General features: G+C 42.0%; 1 protein-coding gene across 3 annotated transcripts in view; it reads left to right on the forward strand.

The window, feature by feature from the left end:
• The window catches only part of ACOT12 (acyl-CoA thioesterase 12), a 26,400-nt gene extending 1,605 nt beyond the window's left edge, over nucleotides 1-24,795 (forward strand). For 2 of the 3 annotated variants that reach the window (XM_042023067.1, XM_042023068.1), the window contains exons 2-15: nucleotides 3,714-3,783; nucleotides 7,005-7,065; nucleotides 8,045-8,146; nucleotides 10,133-10,265; nucleotides 11,957-12,107; nucleotides 15,364-15,483; nucleotides 16,097-16,247; nucleotides 17,346-17,401; nucleotides 17,766-17,826; nucleotides 19,111-19,194; nucleotides 20,951-21,084; nucleotides 22,027-22,155; nucleotides 23,163-23,289; nucleotides 24,092-24,795. In XM_042023067.1, the coding sequence (XP_041879001.1) occupies nucleotides 3,714-3,783; nucleotides 7,005-7,065; nucleotides 8,045-8,146; nucleotides 10,133-10,265; nucleotides 11,957-12,107; nucleotides 15,364-15,483; nucleotides 16,097-16,247; nucleotides 17,346-17,401; nucleotides 17,766-17,826; nucleotides 19,111-19,194; nucleotides 20,951-21,084; nucleotides 22,027-22,155; nucleotides 23,163-23,289; nucleotides 24,092-24,226 (1,514 nt within the window). In that variant the 3' untranslated portion in view covers nucleotides 24,227-24,795. The remainder of the gene's footprint in view (nucleotides 1-3,713; nucleotides 3,784-7,004; nucleotides 7,066-8,044; nucleotides 8,147-10,132; nucleotides 10,266-11,956; nucleotides 12,108-15,363; nucleotides 15,484-16,096; nucleotides 16,248-17,345; nucleotides 17,402-17,765; nucleotides 17,827-19,110; nucleotides 19,195-20,950; nucleotides 21,085-22,026; nucleotides 22,156-23,162; nucleotides 23,290-24,091) is intronic. The other variant, XM_042023069.1, reaches the window with a different exon arrangement.
• The last annotated feature ends 1,400 nt before the right edge of the window (nucleotides 24,796-26,195 follow it).

The following is a 26,195-nucleotide window of genomic DNA, read 5'->3' on the forward strand; positions in this document are numbered from 1 at the left end:
CGGGGCTCCTGCCCTTGGGGCTCCAGCCCGTTCGGGGCTCCTGCCCGTCCGGGGCTCCTGCCCGCGGGGCTCGGGGTGGCTGTCCCCGGTGGCCGCGGGCTGTCCCGCTGTCCCTGCCGCCCGCAGCCTGCGCGGGGATCGCACAGACAGCGGGGACGCCTCGGCGGGGCAGCTTCCCCAAATGAGCACGCCTCTTTTTAGAGGTGTATGGAGGAGTGATTCGATTTCAGCCCTTCAGCGCTTTTTGAGGAGAGGCTGTGGTTTCCCCTCATATTTTCAAAGGGAGCTCCTCAGATACTGATGTAAAATCTCTGATTTCTGAGCTCTCTTGTGATGCTCACTGAAAATACGGGGCTGCTTGGGAGTGAGAGCTCTTGCCTGTTCTGCAGTGCTGTTTCCCAGGCTTCCTGCCAGTCCACTCTAATGCTTCTGTCACTCAGGACTTTGGAGCAGAGGTTCCCTGTGTTTATACAGCTCCTGGTTCACTGGAGATTTATCTTCTGACTGGAAGCTCAAGGTGCTATGGTCAAATAAATCATATGTCATATTAACTTGCTATAAAAACTTAACTATCAGGTGATTAAATATTAACGATAAATAAGATTTTTACCTTTTCCAGGTTAGCTTTCATAATTAATACAAAAAGGGTGCATTCTTTTTTCACAACCAAATGTATCCCAGGGAGATGAAGAACTGTTCATATTTAGGTAAAAATATTTCACAGCAGGTGAATTCTGGTTTTGAATTTTCTAAATCTTGTGTGTTTTTATTTCATTCCTGCATTTTTGGTGCAACACTAATGAGACTGAACCGTGCCATAAACCAAATCCCTCCTGATGGGAGAGAATTTTCTAAAAGTCCTTGCAAGGAGTTTCAGAGATAAACTGAGACTTTTCCTGGAGTTTCAATGCTTCCAGGTAGTTGTTTATTAAGTCTTATCAGAGGAACAGAGCCACCAGCGTGACCCAGGTACAGCACAGAGCACAGAAAGCAGGAGTGAAGTCTAATTGTCAAGATTTACACAGCCTTTGAAAGATATTTTAACCAATAGTTACTAAAAACAGACATTATTTTGACTTTCCTACCAATTATTCAGTAACACATGCAGGAACTGCAGAATTCTCTATCCAATCATCCCAAACTACTTTGACTGCAGAACATGGAGTGGTAGAAGAAGGAGAAGAAGGTCTAGAGAACAACAACAATCCTCCATTTTGATATTTTTTATCTATTTACTACAAAGAGAAGCCTAAAACCTCTGAATTTTCACCCTGTGACTGTCTTACATAGTAGTCCATCACCTAATTCACACCACTGTATTTTCTAGTTCTTGTCTGACCGTTGGTAATTTTTTCCAAGGTTGGCGTTTAAAACAGCGTTGTTCAGGGGGGTAAGAACCCTTAAAAACAGGCAGAGAAATCCTCTCGGCACTCTGGGTTCCTACATCTCCCCCTCCTGTTTGAACCAAAACCACTTCCTTGACAGCTTTGTCCGTGGCTCATCTAGCACAGTGGAGTATACAAGGTACAAATACTAATAGAATTACAACAATAGTTAAAACATACAAACCTGCCTTCAAAATTTTTCTCCATAAAGGTGTAAGGTCAAACCAATTGAACAAATCGTTCAACAATGATCCGCTTTCTTCTCCATTCCATCCTCTAATTGCCGTATACTTTAGTGGATGGATTTCGAATGATCCGACAAATTCATACAACACATACCTTCAAATTCTTCACATCCATGTCCATGCACTAATACAAGATAACCAATTGCTGCTCTGTTTTGCAGAGTCGCTTGTCTCACACGCTGAACATCAGTTAACAGATCACTCAGTGTGAGAGAGACAGCACGAGAGTTCTTACTTAGCCAACAGCCCAATTGATCCAATTGTCTCAAGGCTGCTCCTGCAGCAGCACCAGGTAAAAGGAGAGCTGCAGAAAACCTTTGTCCGAAATTCCAAGCTGCAAATTTGTCATTACAATCAGATTTATATTGCTCAACAACTCTTTTCTCCCTTCTCTTCTGTTCTTTTATCATTTTTGCATTAGGCGTTAGCAAAGAAAGCTTTCCAAAGCTGCATGGACCGCCCTTGACATTTGAGGGGATTTCAGGCCAAATTCTGTCCCCACAAATGAGAAACATCCCTTGTGGCAATTGCAGTGGATCCTGGTTGAACGGTGTGCTCATCTTTACTGTTGAATTTGCATTTCTATGTATTTTGTAATTTGGAGTGACATCTGTTATCTTGTCTTTATTTGTTTCAACCCTGGAGAACTGAATATTACACAAAACTCCATTTTTATTGAACCAAGAATTTCCAATTCCTGAGGTTCATAAGGAGCCTCCAGAAGGGATTTGGTCCAAACACCCCAACTTTCCACTGGATTTGAACCGAATTGTGAAAGTTTTAGATTGGCATGTTTGGAAGGTGGCCATTTGTCTGCTGGTAGACCGACTAAACATGTTGAAAATGGCTTCTTTGGCCTTGAATGAGTTAGACAGATGGTATCTAAGCCTGATGCATTGGCCAAAGTCTCCCAGACGTTTTCTTTTGGTTGTTTTACTGGGAAAGCTGCATTGCTTAGCGCAATCAGTGAAACGATAAGGCACAAGTGTAACACCTGATTGAGCTTCATTCTCAACAGCTTTATCCCACATCGGAATCTCTGATCTGTAACACAACTTCTAACACACTCTTACATACAGAATTTACACCATTAACTTTCCCACTTTTTGCATAAGACTCCGTCCACAGTTCTTGCACAGAAGGACAACTGATGTCTGTGGCATCGACAGTAGCGTTGACACTGATTCACGTCTGCGTGCTCGCCTCCTTGTTCCCTGAGCCAGTTCCTGCTTGTTTCTGGACTTGATAGGGTTTCACGTTTTTTGCTGGAATCCACTTCGGTCCTGCACCTGTTGAGACACAAGCATACCCTTTTCCCCAAGTTATTAGTTGAAATGAACCCTTGATCTTTCCTGTCTGTAAATCTTTGATCAAGACTAAAGGATTTTCTCTCAATTTTGCCTGAGTACTATTTAAAAAATGCCTGACAATTGGTGGAGTAGGTTCTGCAAAGGAGCTATTCAAGAAGTTTAAAACACACAAAGCTTTGTTCAACCGCGTCTGACGCGTAGCCTCAGTCCTTAGCCTCTCCTTAAGGACACGTACTTAGCTGCTTTCCACTGTTGTGACCACACCAATAAGCCAGTAGGTTTTTATCCTGTATCTCAGAATCTTCAGCTGACATAAAACTTCCACACTGGATTGCCCTAGCTGATGTTCCTGACATACTGTTTGGAGGGAGAATGATGAGCTTTCTGTGAGCTTTGTAACACTTTGTGACTCTTTCTGTCCTTCAAAATGCTTGCTAAGGCTCTCTTACCAGAATGCTCATTTTAAGAAAAAGACCTTAGTTAGAGGTTTTCAAACTTGAGTAGGATAGTTGCTATCATCTAGTGTCATCTCCTGATGTTAGCCATAAACGTGAACACCCTTTACCACAAAATCATGATAAAACATGTTACCTTTAATCACATTTAGCGTCTCTTTTTTCCTCAGGGGCCCCCTGCAGAGTTGCATGATGGTGTTCACGGGAAGAAGTGGGATCTGCTGTGTGTGGTCTCTGTCTGTCAGGCACGAGCCCACAGGGGTGTAGGTGCCTGCAGGGGCAGTGTGGTAACTGTGTGTCCCTGTGTCTCTTTTGAAGCTGAGAAGCATGCTGGGGTGTCCTGCGTGACAGCGTCCATGGATGACGTTCAGTTTGAAGAGGCTGCCAGGTACAAACCAGCTGACGACAGTCAGATGTTTTCATTCTGCAGATTCTTATTTGGGAGAGATAAACCAGGGCATTATAAAATGGGAGATAGCAGACCCATGAACTCACCACAGTCACGGGGCTAAGTCTCAAAATTGCTCTCTTCTACCTGTGATAGGCTGACCCACCTAGAGAGCAGATCCATTTCACAGGGCAGAAATAAACTGTTGTTACTTTGACTTGGCAGTCAAATGCCTGCTGAGATACTGATGGCCCGGTGATTCCTGGCTCTAGTGAATGCTGCAGGGCACTGCTTATCTCTGTTAAATAAGGAATACACACCTATAAAAGTTACTGTTATTAGTGTTTTTATTGTTGCCAGTTCTCTTTCTTAACATCTTCTTCTTTCAGCTCTTTTAGGAAAAACAGAAATGTTTTGCATTCACTGAGCACTGAATCGACTGAGTCTACAATATAATACAGGACTGAATTTGTTCCAACCATTTTTCATGGTTTTCAGAGGGATAGAAGACACTGTAAGAGGAAATAGGACCTTTATTCCTTAACCATGTCTTTACAGAAACTTAAAGCCATTACTTTGTGGGTTTTTTGTGGTTTCACACTGTGCAGTCTGGGAATTAATGAGTGCTTAGATGGGATAGACATGGTTGCACAGAGCAGTGCCCATGCAGTTATCGTGGCTGTGAATGCAGCAACACTGCCTGTCAGAGGTACAGCTGATGTCAGTTTGAAACTGTTCCTGGCATAAGTGTAAAATAAGCATCCACTCACACTCGTGATTGTTAGAGCAGTGTCCATTAGAGTAAGAACTAGAGTCACTAACAAAGAAGAGAACATGATCATACCGAATCTGGAACTCAAAAGAGAGTTTCTTGGTTTGTTTTACAGTATTGGAGTGCTTGTCCTGCCTGGAATTGCTCTGTGTTTTTAATTTTGTCCGTAGAAAAAAATCCTGTCTGTGAAAACTAATCAAAAGTCAGGGTAATATTTCCCTTTGAGGTGTAATAGTTCAGACTTAGTAGCTTCAGGGGACTTTCACGTCATTTCCTGAGAGCAGAACTGAGCTTCTAGAATATAATGAAAATACTTTTCCTTCCAAATTTGTTTCCCCAGTTCTTCTTTCACTTGTAATACTAGTGTTCCATTTGTAACAAGAATTTAGGTATAAATCTTGTAACTGTGAAAGAGATTATTTAAGAAACTGCTTTTTGGTGTCAGGTTATCCCAAACATCCTGCTTGTAGGTCACTGTGCACTTCCTAAATTTTGCCAGATCTAGTTTATTATACAAACGTCTTGCATAAATTAAAAGAGCTCTTTGCTGCTCTCACTAGTAAATTAATAAGATGGTTTTTAAGGAAGTGACTTGGTGTAAGGTTTATTTACCTAAACCAGCTTACTAAATCTTCTGTAAGGATTAAGTCTTCTGTGCTTATTTCAGCTGAGATGTAAACAGAAATTGTCACAAATCTATATAGTTGAAAACTTGGTTTTATACCATGATAACCTCTTCCCTGTCTGTGTAAACGCAGCAGTTCAGTGGTACTGATTTTCAGTTGCATCTGATTTTAAATCACATTTATTTAAAATTTATTAGTGTTCCATGGGTGAATCATAGTCATTTCATTCGGGTAGGTTTCTGACAGCTTTAAGTGGAAGTGTGGTGTTGTGTGACTTCTGCCCCTGCCTATCTGTAGTCACTGTTCTGAGCACTCCTTTCTGGAAGGGAGCTGGTGGGTCCCTTAGCTGTGCAGTTGAGAACTACTGCCTTAACGGTTCTGCTTTTTCTTTGCAATGAATAATGCAAAAACTGTTTCTGGGCATCCTCTTCAGAAGCTACTGAGAGCTGTGTACCTGCAGATGGTCTCAGTTCTTTCCACTGACCATTTCCTCTGCCCCTTCCACCCAAAGGATTCCACCCGTGTTCTTGGGTATGAACAAGAAAAAGAAAATTGCTGTGTAGTTTGTTGTTCCTGTCAGGTCCTATGAAGGAGCAGGTTTCCTATTTCCTATTTCCCATTCTAGTTCTGCAGAGGAATAAGCAATTTAAGTAAGCCTTTACCTTTAAATGTCAAAACTTTATTCATTTAAATTAGGAAGAAATTCTTCTTACTATTTTTTTCTATTAAACTGGGGTAATAACTGTGTGAAATCCTTTGTTGTGAAGGTTTTGTCAGTACCCAAGTGCTCTGAGTTATATTTTACTTCAGTCTTGGCTGTAATTAGCTCCACTTGGCCTGCCCCAGGACTGCTCTTCAGCATTTGTAACTCAGTTTGAATTCCCTGGAGGCAGTGGCCTGACTCCCATCTGTTTTGGCTGTGCCTCTGGCTTACCCTGCACATTGTGTACTTTTACTTCCTGCTCAATGGGAAAACTTGAGGGCAAACTGCCTTCTTTCTACCCTCTCAGCACTGCTTAGAGTTAGGATTTGAGGGGTTTGGAAACAAGGTTTGCTCCTGTTATGAACATGGAACAGGTACTTTAGGAATTCCAGAAGGAAAGAAAGTATTTCCTCATTTAAATTGGATTTGATGATATAATGAAGAGAATTTAAAAGATAATAAATAATAAATTATATAATTTAAAAAATAATAATATAGTGAAATAATACTAGATGGTAAAGTAAAAATTCTGTGTAGGTATATCATGTAGGTGAATGGGAAAGAGTAGTTTTCAGAGGGTTGATGTTAGCACAGAAGGGACAAGCAATCCTGTTCTTGGCCAAGACTTGGAACGTGAAGTCTTTCCCCGTTCTTTAGAGATGTCCAAGAGCACCTTTTGTCCTGGGGTTATCGTCTCATGTGCCTCTGTGCCAGGGGTGCATGTAGAGTGTATCTGACTGTTTCTGCAGCTAGATGTACTCAGTGATTTGGTGCAAGATGTGCTTTTGAGCAAAAGCCAAAATTTCTGGGTGCACCTGGGGGCCTGGAGCACACCTGACAGTGTACAGACACCAGCAGAGAGAAGGAATGTTGGCATTAAGGTTATGCTGTTCTCTGAGTGGCTGTAATTTTACTAACCAAATCTGATTGGTGAATAACAGTGTTAAATCGAAAACAGTGAGAAATTCACTTTTTTTCAGTGTATTTTCAGTGCAGTGTGGAAGACACAGACTGATTAATGAGATTTTCCTCACTACTGTTAGGAGTGCCCCGAGAGGCAGATTCAATCCCTTATAAAGCTGCATGTTTGCATTCTATGAGGTCTTATTCTTCTTAACAGGGTTGGACAAATTATTGCCATCAGAACAAAGGTGAACAGAGCATTCAAAACCAGCATGGAGGTAAGAGATCATTACTCTTAATTCTAAAGATACTGAAGGAATAGAGCAGAGGTGGGAGCAGTAGAGGAGCACAGCAGGGGTCCAGATGTATTTGTTCCAGATACTTGCAGATATCGGAACAGTAACACTGCCTCATGAAACTGCTTTCAGAGTGTTACATTTGTGTGTTTCCTGTAAAATAATCCATGTCAGAGTAGAAACTGGGCCCCAAAGAACTGAAGCCTTTGGCAGGTGTAGTGGGCAGGATGGGATAGGTGGTGTTGGTCCAGGCCAGGTCCACTGAATACGTGGAGTCCAAAGCATTTTTGTAACTTCTGATACAAAAGTATGTATCTCAGGTGTACAAATGTTCTTAGTCTTCATATTGTAATAAATCTGCAAAGCCTTGCCCAGTCACTTCAAATCAGAACTGAACCTTGGGGATGCTTTTTGTGCATTGTGCCTGTGTCCAATTCCCATTATTATTAATGGGAATGATGCATCACACAGGTAATGTATTCCAAAAAGTTCTAAAAATTAGAAAAGATCAGAAGTTTGGTGTATGTCAAGCCTATCCCACAGGATCAAATTCAGTATTTCACGTTCAAGTGTTTCGTTGTGTTTTGCACCACTAAACACACTTTTTTGCATGTACAGATCTTAGAATACTCAGATGGGGACTCCAAATGCCACACAAGTAAATGGAAGGAAATATCCATAAAACTACATCTGAGTGTCTTCCTGTTTTGTAATTTTACCCTACATGTGATACTGAACATACATAAAAGTTGTTGTACTAAAAAACCTTTCAGAGTTCGGTTAACGTTGTGATGATCAGAGATGTATCGGTGATCAGAGCAATTTTTTAACCTTTTTCCACTAGGTGTAAGGGACTGGACATGATTAACTTGATAAAAACTGCACTGGTTTGTCTCAGGTCAGTTGACAACGATGTAAGCACCTTTTTTGTCTCCTTCCTCCACCACCATCTTCCTTGTAGGTTGGCATCAAGGTGACAGTGCAGGATGTTTTGACTAATGCCGAAAAGATTGTGAGTGTGGCATATGCAACATACGTGGCCAAACCAGATGGTGCTGGAAAGGTATTTCTCCTGTTTTCTCCTAAGCTTGGACTGATTGAGTTTCTTTGAAATAACCCAACTTTTCTGGTTGTGAAACATAGCAGAAGCACTGTTTATTCTGGTTGGTGATAGGAAAAATCATGAAGTCCAGACTTTATGAGGTAGAGTTTTGGGATTTTTTTCCAGTTCTCTGCTCTGAAATGGTTAGGTTGTTATTATTATTATTATTATTAATATAATTATTATTATTTCCATTATTATTATTGTTATTTCCATTTCCTTTTGCACATTTGTTCATAATAGAAGTGGGGCCTTTTTATGGGCTGCAGTATTGACAGAGGCAAGCGATGAAAGAGAGATCCTTGTGAGTCTCCTTGTGAATCTCTCTCCTCTTCAGAAGCTGATTGCAGGGTGGAGGCTTTTATCCTTCACTTCCCCTCTTGGGGAGGTTGTTCAGACATCGCTGTTCAGACAGAAGACATTATTTTTAAGCTAACTTCCAATCTAAATGGATTCGTTGCCATTTATGTTAATTAGTTTTCATGCCAGGGCTGTTTCTTCTCCCCAGTGTTTGGCTCTCTGGAGGTGTTCAGAAATCAGTCACGGTACTGTTGGCCTTCACATCGCTGTGCCAGAGAGGCACAGTCCTTTTAGCGTTTCCTTATGAGAAAGGCCAAATACTCCTCAGATTCTCTGAATAAATTCCTTTTGTATGTCAAATTGTACTTTCTGGATCACAGATCTGACTTTCCTGTCTCATGGAATGTGTTATGACAGCACATCTGCCTGTTAAACATCCACTGCAGATTGGCAGAGCCATCCCATGATATATCCTATGATATATTAATATATCCAATCACTCCTGCTTTCTCTTCTGTGAAGATGTGGCACACTTTGGAGAAGAAAGTGATTGGAACAGTTTCACCAAAACTAAAGCCTAACTTGTCTCTGAAAGGCTAATGGCTAAATTGCTACCCTGATAGCACTAAAATTCTATCAAGTAAGAATTGTTTATTATTAGTTTGATATCATACTCATAATATCAACCTGTTTACCTTTTGCCCAGATCTCCAAGGAGATTAACTCAGGATTAAATTGGTGAAGATTAACTAAGATTAGGCTTAAGACAGGAATGACCCAGAGGGAGTTTCAGAGTTCAGTTCAAATTCCATCACAAACTAAAGTCTCAGAGAAATTGAAGAATATTTTTTTCAAATCTGCTTTTCTGAAAACTGTTTCTGAAGTTGTACAGAGGGAATCCCAATACAGCCACCACCCTAATTTTTTTAGCTGAGCCATCTGGGAAAATCTAGGAAACTCTTGAAAAGGACTGGGAGGGGGGCAATGAATCTGCAAGAGGGTTTGAGGGAAGAGTCAAAAGCTGAGAAACGTTAGTGGCATCACTGCAAGATGCAAAATGTTTAATTTGTCTGTGGTGCACTGCTTTGTGCATTATTTTAATGTTCCTGAGGCTAGGCCTTCTAGACAAATCTCACATGTGATTGTGCAGTGACACCTGTGCTGTAGTTATCCAAAGGTAGTAATTTTCTTAAGCCAGTACAGGTTTGGATTCAGTTGGTCATTGAACTGACATACACAGGAATTTACACTGACACCACTGATCAGTGCAACTGGATTATTTTTGTAGTTCAAAAATTCAATCCTCAAACCTTCATATGAAGTTCCATCTTTTCCTGTCTTTTTTATTTTTTCTTTATTTTTTTCTTAAATGAGAACTGTCTTAAACACTGTGTGCTCTCATGGATGTTTGTATTTAAAAGCTAAAAGCACTTTGTCACTGAGTTTTAATGAATGATTCCGAAAGGATGATGCAGAATCTATTGAACTTTAAACTCTGTGCTTGTTTGTATTAATAAACTTGTCATCTTGGATAGTTGATAGGAAAAAGTTGCAGAAAATACTGATGCTGTTTTAAGTTCAAAAGTGTACTTCGTCATGATTGTGACATTCAGACCTGTTCTGGTTTTTTCCTTCTCATTTGCACAGGTTGAGTTAAAACCTGTACAGCTTGTGTCTACAGAAGACCACCTGGAGCACAGCCTGGCTATTGAGAGGAGAAGAATCCGTCTGGGCTATGTCCAGGTCTTTCAGAAGCTAATGCAGGAGAGCAATAAGGAAGGTGATTTCTGTACTCAGCATAGAAGGTGGAACAAAGACTTGTGGGCAGCTGGAAGGAAGGAAAAAAGCAGACGAAACATCTCCTAGGGGTTGTGGTGTCAGGTGGAAAAGTCTGTGCCAGATTTGTGCTTAGGGGTGCCAGAGGTGTGTTAGGCAGTTATTTTGATACACTGGCATTTCTTCGTCTTTCAGAAATTCCAGATTTAAAAATGCAGGGTTGAAGGCCAAGCATGCATTAAATAGATGTGCAATGCAGATCTTCACGTAGGTTCTGTGTGTGAGGTTTCACAAGCCACACAGAACTCTGCATTACAGCAATAAAGTTCTGGGACAGTATTTGTGATGTAGACAGAAGGATGAAATTCACTCAGGCTTATGGCCATGTCTTTGCCAGAAAGCAAAGTAAGAGCTATGTTTTGCCCTGACATTATTCCCAACAAGCAGGAGAAGTTTCATTACATAGAGGTCAAAACAGGTAAAAAAAGTTAGAAAAACTGAGCAAAGAAACAGGTTTCTCTTTATTTATGGCAGTAATTTCTGTTCTTAAAGAAAGTTGTGCTCAAAAGTTGTTGTGTTCCCCCACAGAAGAAATTAGAGAAGTTAAGAAAATATGCTGGTATTTGGAAAATCTGAGCGGTAGCTCCATGTATAAATAACAGACATTATGTGGTTTTACTGAGGAGAGATTAAACCTGTTATAAAAAAAATCTAGCCTTAACAATTCAGTACAACTTCATAGAACTGAAGAGTCTTGTTTGGTACAAGAAAACAAGCTATTTGTCTTCATGGTAACTGTCTCACAGGGTAGAGTTTAATAACCTGAGTGACAAATCAGAGGTCGATGGGTTCTGTCTCCACTGCCTTTCCTGGAAACTTGTTTGAAGGGTATTATTGCAGCACTACTTCACCTCCTTAAGGAGACAGAACAAGCAAAGTGGGGGAGGAGAGGGTACATTGAGTGTGCAGCCTGCTAGGTAGCAAAATAGGTACAAATCATACCCTGAAAGTGAAGTTTGTGTGATGAGTGGATCTTAGGGAACAACTTAAGTAGGTCCAAAGTACGAGTTAGTCATACGTTTCCACACACTTGTATAATCACAAAGTGAGTTAATTATGGCATAAGTCAATAGTACCATTCAGGTCAAGCAGCTCCTAGCACAGATAGGCACTTTTAAAATTACTTGGTGTAATCTCATGCCTGAATCTGTTTCTGCAAAACACCAAAGAAAAGAAGAGAGATTAGAGTGAGGATGCATGGCTAAGCACTTGAAAGTGACATTAGAAATGCTCAGGTAACATAAAATGATGACTGGTTCAGATCCTCATTTCTCTCATCTGTTCAGTGTTGTCTCAGACAATCACAGGATTTGTAGCAAGTTATGAAATAATTGTGTCCTGCTCTAACCTTAATTAAACACATCTGTACAGGTGTCCATCACACACAGTGCAGAGTCTTTGACAGACATTTGAGTCGCTGCTGAACTGCTCTGACAGCCCCTGTTGGAGCTGTGCTGGCAGCCGTGAACACACCCTGACAGAGTAAATGTTCAGCCTCTTGCTTCTCTTGCAAACCACAGGGCTCTTCTGTGCCTTTGTTTTTTTTCTTTTCACTGAGTCTGAAGCAAACTGCACGCTTCACTGGGTATGTTTTCTTCTGAAAGCATTCATTGATACACTGCTGCTGTGTTTCAGATACCTGTGAGGAGAAAGATGCACTTTCAACTGAACATACTCATGTGCAGAGCACTGAGCTTGTCCTGCCTCCTCATGCAAACCATCATGGAAACACTTTTGGTGGCCAGATCATGGCTTGGATGCAGACAGTGGCAAGCATTTCAGCAAGGTACTTTCCTACAGCATTTCTCTGCGTGTGGTTCTAAATGGATGTGCTTTTAATGTTAAAGGTTTCACAGGGATTTATTTTATGAAGAATACAGACCCAGGCCTTAGTGACTGTTCCTCCTCCTCACATTACAGGAGGCCTTTGAACTATTTATGTGGTACATCTCCCACAGCATGCCATGCCACTGAGAGTCAGAAATTACTCTGTTACACATGTAGGCCCTAAGGCAAAAGGAGCTGTGTTATCTTCCTGGAAATCTTTGCAGGTAGATGACACTGGATACAGGAGCAGAAACCCGCCCTCCTTGTGCTTGGTACAGTGTTTTAAAAGCAAAGGTTTTAAACAAAGTTGTTTAATAAGGATAAAACCAATACTGACCCTGTATTAAGTGACATCCACAAATGAACAGCCTTCTGTAACTTAGTCTGCAGATCCTCATGATGCCATAAGAAAAAGAAGTCAGAGAAGAAGGATCTGCAGAAATAGGTTCTGTTTTGTTGTACATAGAACGGATGTATAACCCTCAGCAAGTCACTTGACCTTTCAGTCCCACTGAGTTGCACATCCTATGGCTTGCAACAATTTTAGCACTTTAAAGAGCTCAGGCATCTTCAGGTAAAAAGAACAAAGTATATTTTGTGACACTGCTTGTCAGTGTGACCCAGACATATAATCATTTAATTCCTCTTCCCTGGAGTCAAACTGTATTTGTCTCCCTTCCTGTTCCTGGACACTGTACAAAGCTTCTTTGTAAGCACCACTCAAGTTTCAGTTTGAATTCTCCTTGCATACCAAGTGACCTAATTCACTGCAGGGATGTTAGATATGTTTTCCCTTTTTATCTTTAATAATTAAATGGCTTCTCTATTCATTATTCATATGGTTTTGATTTGTAGCCAGTGGTTTTACTGATAACAACAGATTTTCTGTAGTGGTTGGATAAACAACTTGTTTCTCTAACATCAGAGTGCACTGACCTTACCCCAGCGTGCAATTCCAATGGCTTGAAGGGACTGTTGCAGATTTTTGCCATAATATGACTCAGAATATTTACCTGTTTTCATCTGATAAATTTTACCTAGAGCGAGTCACATTTAGATTTTAAAAAGGAAGGAAGCATCAGCAAATGGAGTATCGAACAAAATTTTCTTTGAACTAATTAATGTCAAACATGATTACTCATGTTGAAAATTTCAGGAATAATAGCTGGTGTCAGAGGCTGTTTGAAAACAGAGATGTTAGTTTTTGCTTGAGAAATAACTACTCTCACTATGAACCTTTTGTGAGGCCACTCAGAGTTAGACCTGACCTTTGAGGGTGCCAGGTAAGAGTTTCTATGGCCACAGACTGTGATGGAGGAACGGAACTGGAGGGATAACCCAGGAAAAATAAATTTGTAAGGGCATTTTAAAGGTTACTCACTCTCCTTCTGGCTTCTCACCTCCCCACCATCTTTTTTTTTTGGCTGGCCAATACATGTAAATCTTGCAGATAGCAATAAAACTATTAATTTTCTCTTTTATCGTTTCTTTCTTCTTTGCCTCTGTTTTGTGAGTTCTTTTACTCAGAGTTCGAATTAAAATAGAAGAGCCCGGGAGTTTATCTTCGGACTTAGATGTTTATTACTTTCTTATCTATAGTACAGCTGCACGGGATGGGCCTCTTGGTTAACAAGGTGAAAGTGGCTCCAAGTTCTAACTTCCAAGGTCTTTTAAGGTCCAAATTACCCAATTATGGAATGCCAACTAATTTTTTTTTACTTATAATGCAGTAACTAACTATTCATGATCTGCAGTGCGGGTTTTTTGACCCAATACCAGAACACCCAGATTTGTGAAGAAGAAGGAGAAAAGAAGAAGAACAAATCCACACCCAAAATCCTCCATATTGTTACATATATCCCGTAAACCTAATTTTTCTACATCTCTACATATTCCACCCAGTGATATAACTTTTAACTACACAGCAGCAGCCTCAGTGTTACCACACAATTTGGGAAGCCTTTCCCAAGGCTTCAGGTCAAATGCAGTGTGCTTCTGAGGATCACTGTCTGTCAACACTGAAAGGCTGAAATTCTCAGAACTCAGGGTTCCAACATAAAACCATTTGAATATTAGTAATATTAGCTTGAACTTTATATATACTTTCTTATTCCTTATGTTTGCAATAAAAGCATTCAGGGTGTACTCTTCCAGGAAAAAATGAATATTTAAGCCCATTTCTGGTTTGTTCCTCTCCTCATCATTATTGTGTTTGCATCTTTAGATTGAACATTGTAAACTAAATCAACGCTTAGCATTTTAAATCAGAAGAGCAAATTATTTTAATTTAATTACAAAGTAATTCAAATGTATTAGACTATTAAAGAGATGTACCAGTCAGTTAATTAGCTGCAGATAATTGTGTGCATTTAACAATACTGGTACATTAGTTGTGCAGTTGAGTTAAAAGCTAGGAGTGCTACAGAACTGTGTTTTCACATTTATAAACTTCACCATGGAACAGTCTATCCTCAGATGTGCACATGGGGTCCTTACTGAGAGCAGTGTGTTGCTTCAGAGGCTAAAAATAAATGGCATGTGCTGTATATTGTCCCCTCTTCCTGTGAAGCACAGACATCCTCGCAGAAAGTGAAGGGCTTTGACTACATGTACAACTGATGAAGAAACCTGATTTTTGCCTGCTCCAGAGAGCTTGCAGACAAGATCCTATTAACACAGACTGCATCTGGCAGCCATGTGAGGGTTTTTTTATTCTCATTTCCTATCACACAAGCAGAAAGCATCTAAAAACAAGCAAAAAGTACAAATATTTAGACTAGGTAAACTGACGTGGCATTGTTTGGACACTGTCCCTAGTGCTTGGCCTTTCTGCTCAGGTTTCCTTTAATTGTTTAAGGGCTTTAAGGTCTGGCATTTTTACTCTGCTCAGGAACCTGCTCCCTGTGCAGTCCGACAGAAATTAATGAAACTGTGAGGTAGGTGGGTACTCTGTAGGTAAGGGATTCATGGTCTGGCTCTAAGAGAGGGTAGTCTCAAGCAGTGAGATTAATTGGTGTTTGTAAAATGTGTTGGAAAGCAAACAGCATGACATAAGAAGCTCGAGTTACATGCTCTTGGAGCTGAACATGCTAACATGGAGTACATCAGTGTAATTTAGTGACCTTTCAGGTCCTGCAAACCTTGTTTCTGCAGTCACCCCCCGCAGCTGTGCTTTTTAGCACAACTGTGTGTTTTGCTCTCTCTCTCTGTTTCAGCCGCCTCTGTCGTTCCCATCCCATCCTGAAGTCAGTCAACATGTTCAAGTTCTGGGGGTCATCCTTTGTGGGTGACCGCCTCGTCTTCAATGCCATTGTCAACAACACTTTTCACAACAGGTAAAGCTCCTCATCTCTTGTCTGCCTTGGCATCTCCAGCACCAGCCAACAGTGTGTGTTTCAGGTTTCATCAGCAGGATTTTCATTAGGGAATGAATTACTTTTCATGTGTAACTTGGAGGGATGTATCTATATCTGTAACTGCCTGTCTGTGCTTTTTTTTTGTTTCACTTTTATCACTGGAAGATTTTAAAACAATTTTTCTCTGACTTTCAGTTTAAAGATCATTTGTCACCAAATCCCATTCCTGCAAGCACGGACAATAAATATTGCTCTTAAATTCAGGGATTTTGAAGGGCTGAGTTGCTCCAAGAGATCCGATTCTTCAGAAGATGCCAGCTTGTTGCCAGGATTTTCCCATCTTGGCATTTGTTGACAGATCTGGGTTCTGTGTATTGCTTATTTTTGTTAATGCTATTTAGCTACTGCCATCTTTTATTTTATTTCAGAAGTGTGTCTGTCCAGATTGAGTAATTGATTTGCTATGCTACAGAAGGTATTTGAGTCAGGCTTCCTGCACGCCTGGAGGTACTGCAGTCCTTTTTAGCATGTCTCAGGGCTGCTGCTGCGTCACTTGCAGCAGTTTAGTAATTAATTCAAACTTTCCTTTCAGCTTGGAGGTTGGTGTCCGTGTCGAGGCTTACAACTGTGAGGAGTGGATCAAGGCCCAGCCACGGCACGTTAACAGTGCATTCCTCATTTTTACTGCTGTGAATGACAAAGGGGAGCTGCTCACCTTCCCCAGGGTCAAGCCTACAACACAGGTGAGCTCTCAGGAGCCGGATGGTCACCACAGCCTTCTGGGGCAAGCAAGGACCAGGCGGGGCACTGAAATGCATCTTGCAGGAGAGAAAAGCCCCAAATGAAATGTTTGCCCTCAAGTGAGAGGTTTGTTATTGTTAGCTTTACTATTCCAAAACTGAGAGGCTCAGTAGAGGGTCCTCATGACTAGAGATTCTGTGGTTGATGGGCAGAGAAGAATCTGATGTGTTCGGAGATTTTTCCACTTGTCTTTGTTTTGTGCCATTTCCACTGACTGTAGATGAAATTTTTAAGTATTCAGTGAACAGTTATTTTTATAAACCCTTAACAAAGATGAGAAATAGAGTGAATAAAGAAGTCTGTGGGAATCAAATCCCATGACGTGGGTGGGCTTTTCAGTTCCTTTGACATGGAGATCTCAGTTTGTGTTTCCCTCAAAGTGGTTCATGAAGCACTTCGAGCAGTGTGAATGCTATTGTTGAATTATTTGCTGTGATGACACCTGTCACTAATCTTCCTGTTCCACTTACAAGAATTTTAGAGAGCCAGTGTAGGCAGAAATTAAATGATTTTTTAACATCAGGGACCTTATTTTTTATAGGATGGCAACTAGACAAATAAATCAAGGTTTCTTATGTACAGTAAGTTGCACTATTGCTCATTGCAGGCTGTCCCAAGAGGAAAAACGGACTTCAAAAAATAACATCTCCATTGTGCTTTGAACACCAGATGATGATAAATTGGGTTAATAGTTTATTTGGTGGGTGGCACATTTAGAAAGAGTGGAATGTGTGTGGTGCACTGCCCAGCTGCCACTGGTTTAGGACCAAAAAGCACTAAGAGGATGCTAGAATGATACAACTCTTCTATCACATTGGTTATTTTTCAAATTTCAGGGAATAGTGCTGAGGCAAAAAGTAAACCACCAGTTTACTTGGGTTAGTCTGTGGAAAGCTCAATACACAAAGTGCTGCTCTTTATTTGCCTGTATTATTTCTCTGGCATTTGCCCATCTGTAATTAATAATTTTTAGTTGTCCTTTTTCAGACTTTGTTCAAAAATAGTGAGATGTTTTATTCTCTGGTTCACTTTTCATACAGGATGCTGTGAGGAGGTACCACGGAGCAATTGCCCGGAGGAGGATTCGACTCACCAGGTATAGCTGGGTCACTGGCAGATCTTAATTTGAAAACTTAATTTTATAATCCTCCAAATAAAGTAAGTGAACTCTCTTTGACATATATATGGCTGTTACATGGCTTAAATGTCCAAATAATGTTTTTTTCATTGCCATGGAAATTATTAGAGGCTCCTTGTCTCAAAATGACTTTCCTCTGTAGGTTATATTGTTTCACCATCTTTCTCAGAAAGAAAAAGCAGTTATTCAAACCAAAAATTGATAAAAGTACCTGTATTTAGAAGACACTTAAGCCTATACAAAGTGATTTTTCCTAGCATATACAGAAGTGAGTGTAAAGAACCAATTCATGCTACTATGTCTCTTTTTAATTATGTTTTAGAAAATGCATGCTGTCAGCTAAAGGAGACAAGCCTTCTGATGCCTGGGAGACAGGCAACCAGGTAATCTGTAGGTGCATAAAAATCTGTGTTTGTGCACCCTTTGGGGTGGGTGAAACAGCTGTTCAGGCTGTGGCAGTACAGGTGGACCCTCTGCACTCAAGTGTTGTGGTGGTCATGGGGAATGGATGCATGTGTAACACAATGAAATTTCTCTTCTAAAAAAGGAGAGCAGATGATTGACTGCTGATGTAAGAGTAAGTTCAATACAAAGGATAAAAAAAAGCCCTTAAAATAGACGCATACAAGTGGTCCCTTAAGGTCTCCTGCAGATTTATCCCTCAGTGTCCCCAGCTGTTACAGAAGCTGAATTCTCCTGTAGAGGAAGTAGTTTGGGATTTTGTTTCTTGTCTTTCTCCAGCCACTGAATAGCTAAGAAATTGCTGTGAGGAAACCATTTAGCAAGTGCTAAAAGTGGGGGGAGAGATAGCAACAGAGATATGAACATTGGAATAGCATAAACTTTGTTTCTATGGAGAGAGAGGTGAAATCAGGTGTTCATTCCCAGATACCCTGCACCAGGTGACTGGTATCTCTGCTTTGGACATGCTGGGCCATTGACTGTGCTTGTGTCTTGCCAGTGAATGGTGTTGAACCTGAATTTTGGTGGATTTATAGACAACCTAAATGTTGTTTCAGTGTCCAGGTTTTGTGACTAAAGCAGCATTTTTTTTTCTGCAGAACAATGAATGAAAATATGCACACAATGATAAAAATGGCTTGCTTAAGATTTATTTCCTGTGAAATCAAAGCCTGTCAGAAAGGACTCTAAGGCTGTATTCTCTTCATACAGTGGTTAAATGAGAACTGCATCCACTGTAGCCAAGCATAAATAAAGGGTGTATTTGCACTTTCTTTGCTGTGAGCCTGCTGTGTAAAGCAATTGCCAAGATGGACCCAGCTTGGTAGCAAAGAAGAGGTTAATTTTCGTGTAATTACTGCAGAGGAAGATGGACAAAACCATTAATTCAGTGGTCTGAGAGGTTATCTGTATTGTCTCCCTGGTGGTCAAAGTTGTTCTGCACGGCTTTATAACTGGAGAAGCAGAAAATAGTGTTTTCTTGTCCTTTAATTAATATTGTTTTGCCAACAGCCACGTGCGTGCATAAGGAAGCCACTGAAGAGTTTTAATTCAGAAACTACTGAAGTGTGTTTTCACTTACAAGGAAAATAAACATTTATTTGCAGTTGAAGCGTAATGATAGAAAGAAGAACACCTCATTTCTGCAATGTTTAGTGAAATGTACCTTTACCCCTCCATTTTCAGACATGTGTCTTGTGTTTCAGGCATATTTGAGTTACAGCAACATAGCTGCACTGACACACCTGGCAAGAAAATCGGGATGGGACATAACCAGGACCCTGGATAATGTAAGTGCAGAAAAAAAATCACAGAAGTCTGAAAGGAAAGCACCCCTCTGTTCTTGAATTGGCGTTAAAAATCCAAAATCAGTAAGGAAACGTGTGTAAACCAGTTCTAGCAGAGGAAGATTCTGCCAGGAAAAGCAGAAGAAAGTTAAGGGCAAACCTGGTGTTACCCCAGTGCAGTGTGTGTTTTCCAGACAATGGAGAGACATCAAGCATCTGCCAAGGCTGGGGTTCTGAAATGTGGGTAGTGACTCTCAGTTTACTTCAAGATCATGTTGTTCCAGAGGTGTTTTGGGACAAGAAAAGACTTTTGCAGTATTTTAGTCTGACCTCCTGTGCATCACAGGCTATGAAACACTGCTTAGTGACTCTTGCATGTAGACAATAAGACACCTGAGTAAGAGCAGATACAATAATAAGGAATTCCAGTGATGGCAAATCTGCCAGTTCCATGTGTAGGTCGTTCCAGTGGTTAAAGACTTTCAGTAAACACTGCTGTGCCAAATAGACAATGGACAACACTGGTGCTGGGAAAAGCAAGCTTGAACCAGCTCATGGAGACAGGCAGAGGGAACTGGGTCATTCATCCTGGGGAAAAGAAGGCTTTGGGGAGAGCTTGAAGCACCTCCCAGTGCCTAAAGGGGGCTTACAAGAAGTCTGGAGAAGGACACCAAAAGGGGGAATGACCTTAAGCTTCAGAGGATTTGTTCACTTATCCCTGGAACTGGAATGACCCCAAGCTGACTGACAATTTTTGAAGGTAAAAAATGGCACTGTGATGTCTTTGACACAAAACCACAAGACTTGTAAGGCTGTGGAGATAATTCAGCCTTGCTAATGTTCACATAGCAGAGAGGTGTTTTGACAGCTGCACCTCCTGCTTTGTTTTGTGATTTCTCAAGTCTAGAAGACTCCTAGAACAATGTGATTTCTGTTCTGTGCCTTAGAGGAATATTGATGCAGACCTCCTGTAGGTGGTTTTTAAAGCTCTTAAGCCTTTAGTTTTACACCAAACTTTCCTTCAGCAAGGTGCTTGCTGGATTATGTTGTGATTTATTTCCTCTTCCAAGACAGGAAAATCCAGAAAAATACAGAATCTGTGTTGTTGCACAAATGCAGCGTAACCAAAAGATCGTTCATTTTTGATACAGCAAAAAAACCCCAACAAAACCTCAGCAGTGATGATGAACCTTATGAATTTTGTATTACTTGGAAATGAAAATCTGTTAAACTTTCCAGGATTTGAGAAGCAATAAAGCATGTGTATTTGGGAATAAAACCTTCTAATTGTAAGCATTCTGTTGTACCCATCTTCTGCCATTATGTGGGGTTTGTGGGAGGTGCCAAACCCTCTTTTGTGTGCACATTGTTATGTACAGGTTATTCCTTTTGAATTCTCTGTGTTGGGATTTAGGCCTATAGAAATAGACCCAAGATAATCAAGACAAGGATAGCACAGGTGTGGGACAAGAGATGCAAAACTATGTTTCTAAGTAGTTATTCAATACGTCATTACTTCTGGGTGCTCTGCTTCACAGAAGAGAAAAAGGGAGAAAAAGGAGGATATTTTGGAAAGGGAAGTTACTCCAGAGGCAGTGGGCCTAGGCCAAGTTGTGGCTGATTTGCCTGGACAAAGGCATCTGGAATTTCACAGGAACTCCTGAGAAAATCTGCTCGAGTCCTAAATGTGTAGGATTACGCATCTAAGTGTTTATAGTAATCATTCCTTGTTTTAATTCATGCTGGCTTTTTTTTTCAGGTGAAAATCTGGACCCACGAGGAGGGTGCTGTGCTGTCCTTCAAGGTGGAGATGCAGGTGAAGGTTCCGTCGCACGTCGCCTTCTCCCTCTTGTCCGACTTCAGGCTCCGCCAGCGCTGGGACAGACACTTCCTGTGAGAACCTGCCTCTCCCTGGGGCTCTGAACCCCCTGAGCACCCCTCTTTTCTGTCACACACACTCCTGATGTGCTGGAACTTTGCTGCGTCGTTAGGAAGAAAGTGTTGTAAGAATTTGACATCAAGGGTTCATTAGTCAAAGTATGGATTTTGGTTTTTTAGTGTAGAAATAAAATGCGGTTTGTGCTTAGTCTGGTTCGAAAATACAGAGTGCTCTGTCAAAAGAGAGGGATGGGACAGAGGTCATCTTTTCTGAAATGAGCACAGTTCCATCCTAGACGTGTGTGTTAAGAGTAACAAAAACCCAAAATGAGTAAAAAAAGAGAAAGTTAAAAGTAAGAACCGAGGTGGATATATTGTGCGTGCTAACTTTAAAAATTAAGGAAAACCTGGATTCCTTCATGTTTGTGCTGTTTGGGACACTGATCCTCAGTTTCACTGTCCAGTCAAAGTGAGAAATCAAGAAATGGGGTTCTTCAAAATGCGTATTTTCAGAAAAATAACGTTTGGAAGTCTGTCTGATTGGAAATGGGTTTTGGAATGGCTCTAAAAGGTGTTTGAGGTTTTCTATTTACCTTTTATGGTGTACAATAGTCATTAGAGACAGTTGAGTTGAAATTACACTAATTTGATTTGGTGAAGCATTTCCAGTTAGTTATTCCATCCTGAAAGATTTTTACCAGAGGGTGGAAGTGGAATCTTAGGGATATTTGAAAATCTGCAATCTCTACTGAATTTACAGCTTGTAACAAATGAAACCTAAAGAAATACTGTTGATGAGGTGTTGCAGAAAACCCCAGTTTTTCTCTCTGTCTGCCTTGCTGCTGGAACATGCAAATGAAAGGTTCGGTGTTAGGATGGAGCCGTTTGCACTGCATTTGTGAAGGAGATGCTGCTGCACGCACCAGCACCTGACCTGTGTGTGAAATGTACTTACAGGACATGCGAGGTCCTGCAGGCTGTGAGCGAAGAGGAGAAAATCTATCGCCTTACAGCTCCCCCCACGACGGGCCACAAACCCAGAGACTTTGTGATCCTCGTGTCCCAAAGGCAGCCCTGCAGGCCGCAGTGAGTATGGCTCTGACTGTAACTGAGCTCTTTGGGGCCACATTCTGGAGTCCTGTGACCGGGATCTGTCCCTGGCTGACAAAGGTGGCCCTGTGCTTTTTAAGGAGTGAGATTCCTATGTTGATGCCTGAGTTTGTACAACCAGATTAGCTTTGCAATGTGAAGGTGCAATGAAATAAATCCAGATCAGCATGAATTTTTAGCATAGTCCAGTATTGGTTCTTTGATAGTGACTTTTGGGAGTGGTCTACCAGGAGGGCAAATTGGCCAAAATTTGAAATGGGCAAGTTGGGGAAAAAATCGTGTCCCAGAGAGCCTGTCAGTGGGCTGAAGCACCTAGATGGGAGTTTGTCTTCTTGTTTGTTTGAAGTGACTTTGTACTCCCATTCAATGTAATTACAGAGTTTTTACTTAGTCAAGGAGGTGCTTGAAACCTCACACATTTATTGTGTCTGTAAATTCTGCCAAGTCCCTTGCTCAGTTTAACATACACTGCTTTTTAAAATTTTATTATTTTGTATTAGATTTCCTTTTGTTCTTACATAGTGAAACATGGGCAAATGGGACCATTTGATGTATCTTACCCTTCTTTATTCTGTTTCTTTTCTCACATTCAGTAATTCTTCAAGTTAACAGTAAGTAAAAGGCAGTATTCTGTACTGGGCTTGCTTTCCACCCATGAGGGTTCTGAATGAGTTTGGATACCTTTACTGTGGCCACACTATGAAGCCCCTGGGTAAGGGTTGTTCCCTGATTCTGTAAACATGGGCTGAGGAGAGCAGGGTAAATTAAAAAGAACAGGAGGTGGGGGATTGTTCTCTGGCTGCCACAGAGGTCTCCTGGACTGGAGTCTGTGGTGAAGCCTCGAGGAGGCTCAGCTGGGCCCAGGCTTTCAATCAGATCATTGAACACACAGGAGCTTCTCTGCCCTCCTGTGAAAATGACATGTAGTTACTTCCATGCATGTTTTTAACAAGAGGAAGGTGATGCTTGCCCTTGCCCTGCAGGGAGCCCTACATGGTGGCTGTGAGGTCGGTGACCCTCAGGGCGGTGCCCCCGAGCCCGGAGTTCTGCAGGAGTGAAATCCTCTGTGCTGGGTTTCAGATCCACAGCAACGGCAGCAGCTCCTGCACTGTGAGTAGCCCTGCAGGGCCCAGCTGTGCCCCTGCCCTGTGCCCCCTGCCCTGTACCCCCTGCCCTGAGGCTGTCACCTCACCTGACCTGACAGTCTGCAAAGGGAACAGCAAAATACCTCCAAAAAGAGAGTTCGGTCTGCGTGTGTGGAGTCTGTCTTGCCCAGCTTTGGCCAATCTGACTGTTAGAAATGAGGTCTAACTAAGCACTGCAGGCTGCCTTGCCCCTCCAGAGTCATTCATTGAGTCCTAAAATACACCTCTAGAGGGTGTGCCATAAACTGGTCTTTGGTGGTGTCTCTCTCTTTTCAGTAAGGCCAAATAATTACTTCAAAGTACATTCCTCACCTGAATTTTCATATGCCAGGAATCACACAAACTGAATCCCATCTCTAGACCCATGCCAGACTTATTTACCATGGAAAGGCTAAAACCTCTCCATTTAAAAAAAACACATTAATGAAAACTTTCAGCAGCTCTCCATGGCTGCAATTCCTTTTTTTCAGGCAGCAGCTTTGTTCACAAAGCACACGTATTTAACATGTTGTACGCAGTGTTTCTTGCTGCACTGCTCTGTACATTTACCTGCAGATGCTGGAGGATCTGAGAGCAGGGAGGACACCCAGATCACTGGAGTGCTGTAAAAAAGGCATGCTTTTTGCAAATTATTACCTTCAGTTTCAGAAGCACTGTGTGCTTCTATTCACATCCATAAGAACTGTGATACTCACCCAGGCTCTGCAAAAAAATGGCTAGCTTGCAATCCATAGGCTTTTTTGTTTCATTTACTTCTGTTCAAACAGGTGTGTTACTTCAATCAAGTGACATCAGGAGTTATGCCTTACTTAGCTGCAAATCTTACTGGCTCATCAAAATCCATTGAAGACACTGCTTTGGAATGTATAAAGTTCTTAGAGCTGAAAGACAGCAAGTGCTGAAGTTAAAAACAGATTTCTGAAGGGGCATCTGAAGATTATCAAGCAGTTCTGGTTTAAATTCCTGCAAGGGTGTTGAGCATGCTTCTGTAGGTTACTTACTTCGGATCACGTAGCCAGTAGTGGGCTTCAGCCTGGGAATACGTGGTACAAGCATTTTCTATCAAACCAAGCTTAGGCCTTAGGCTCTAAATTCAACTTTTAATTTAAAAAAGATTAAGGGGCAGATTCTGCTTTTGATTGCATTAATGAATTTTATATAAATGGAGGCAGAACTCGGCTCAGTAGAGCTGTAGCTCATGAGACTACTTCACTATTTTAATGTTACATTGAACAGAGGGGCATCCAGGCAGTTTTAAATCTGTAAATACCACCCATTGTAATCTGTAGAAACCAGTGCTACCAAGTAGCTTTGCCAGTGCTCTGACCTGGCAGTGCAGGTCCTTGCACACCCATTATTTATAAACTGGTAACAGCCCATGTAAATTAGTGTTTGCTAATGTCTGTACTTCAGTACTTGTCAGTTTCTCTGTGACTCCCAATAAATTATTGTTTCTGAGGTGACAAACTCACCACAGATTTCATTACAGTGTTTGGGTGTGCAGAAAGCTGCCCTGCAGTGGTGGTGGGTTCTGCAGGAGAGCCGTGAGCTCCAGGCTCTGTGCCAGGCTGCAGCAAACACACAACAGCAACCCCTGCATCCGCTCCTCGCAGATGAAAAGGGGGGAATGGCTCCAGAGGCTGGACTGTGGCTGTGTCTGTTTTGTTTGCTGCTCCTGTTTAAGTTCCAAGAGGCCTGGTCAGAGGAACGAGGGTGCTCATCAGCATTTGGATCCTGGCGAGGACCTGCGGGTGAGGGATCAGAGCACGTGAGGTGCAGCACTGCCACTTGATGTCACTGCGGTGTCACCACTGCCAGGGTGAGAGCTCTCAGGGCTGGCAGAGTTCCCAGTGAGCACACCTTCAGATGAAGCTGCAGCCACTCCAGAGCCTGCTGCAGGGATTTACAGGTTGAGAACACGCCGGCAGGGTTTGCATCGGGGAAGCGCAGCAGGGGAGGCACCGAGGGGAGCCCTGTCAGCCCCGGGGGTGTCACCCCACCTGTGTCCCCCAGCCTGTGGCTCAGCTTGGGTACAGCTCTGCCTGCTGCTGAGCCACAGCGCCGGGGTGTGCCTCGCCCAGAATGCAGGGACCAACACAGCTCCTGGCCTCTGGCTGGGGAGCAGTGACCACAGACCCAGCTCCGATTCTGCATCGGTGTTCCCATCACACGGATGAAGTGCAGCGCCTCATTCTGGGAGCAAGGGCAGCCCCCTCCAGAGCACAGAAGCCACCAAGGTCGTGTTTGCCACCTCCCAGCTCAGGAGGGTCCAGCTCCCTCCAGGCAGGAGCTCGCTCTCCGAGCCCTGCTTTGTGCAGGTGAGGGCAGAGCCCTGGGCCGTGCAGGGAAGCTCTGAGATCCCAGTGTTGGGTGAAGAGAGACCCCTAATGTTGGCTGTGGACACAGGCACTGGGGAGAGCCAGCCCAGACGCTGTAAATGCATTTACATCCTTACAGCAGCACCTTTTGCAGGTGCTTTTCAAACACCTTCCTGCAGCCACACATCCCTCTGTGAAATACCAGTGGGTGCATCTAACAAGCATTTTTATCCAGCAGTTACAGCTCAGATTGCTCTGCAGGAGCTGGAGATCAGCCCCTCCTCGGGAGCTCCAGAACCACAGCACACCCCACTGCCTGCACCAGCCCTCACTGGGACAGGCCGAGTCCACGGCCCCAGGCTACAAGAACATGTTACAAAGCCAAGGAGCTGGGGAATTACCTAAAAATATGCTTTTAAACAATATACTTAATTCATAGAATAGAAAGGGAGATGCTTCCTAAGCTGGGATAAATGTCTGTTGCCAAAATGTCCACATTAAAGTGATAGCTTTGAGCTTTAATCCAATAGTTAATTAAAACTCCATAATTAAT

This window comes from Corvus kubaryi, unplaced genomic scaffold (genome assembly GCF_017639235.1).
Source record: "Corvus kubaryi isolate FWS band 111438036 unplaced genomic scaffold, C.kubaryi_AGA036_p1.0 37236, whole genome shotgun sequence".
NCBI lineage: Eukaryota > Metazoa > Chordata > Aves > Passeriformes > Corvidae > Corvus > Corvus kubaryi.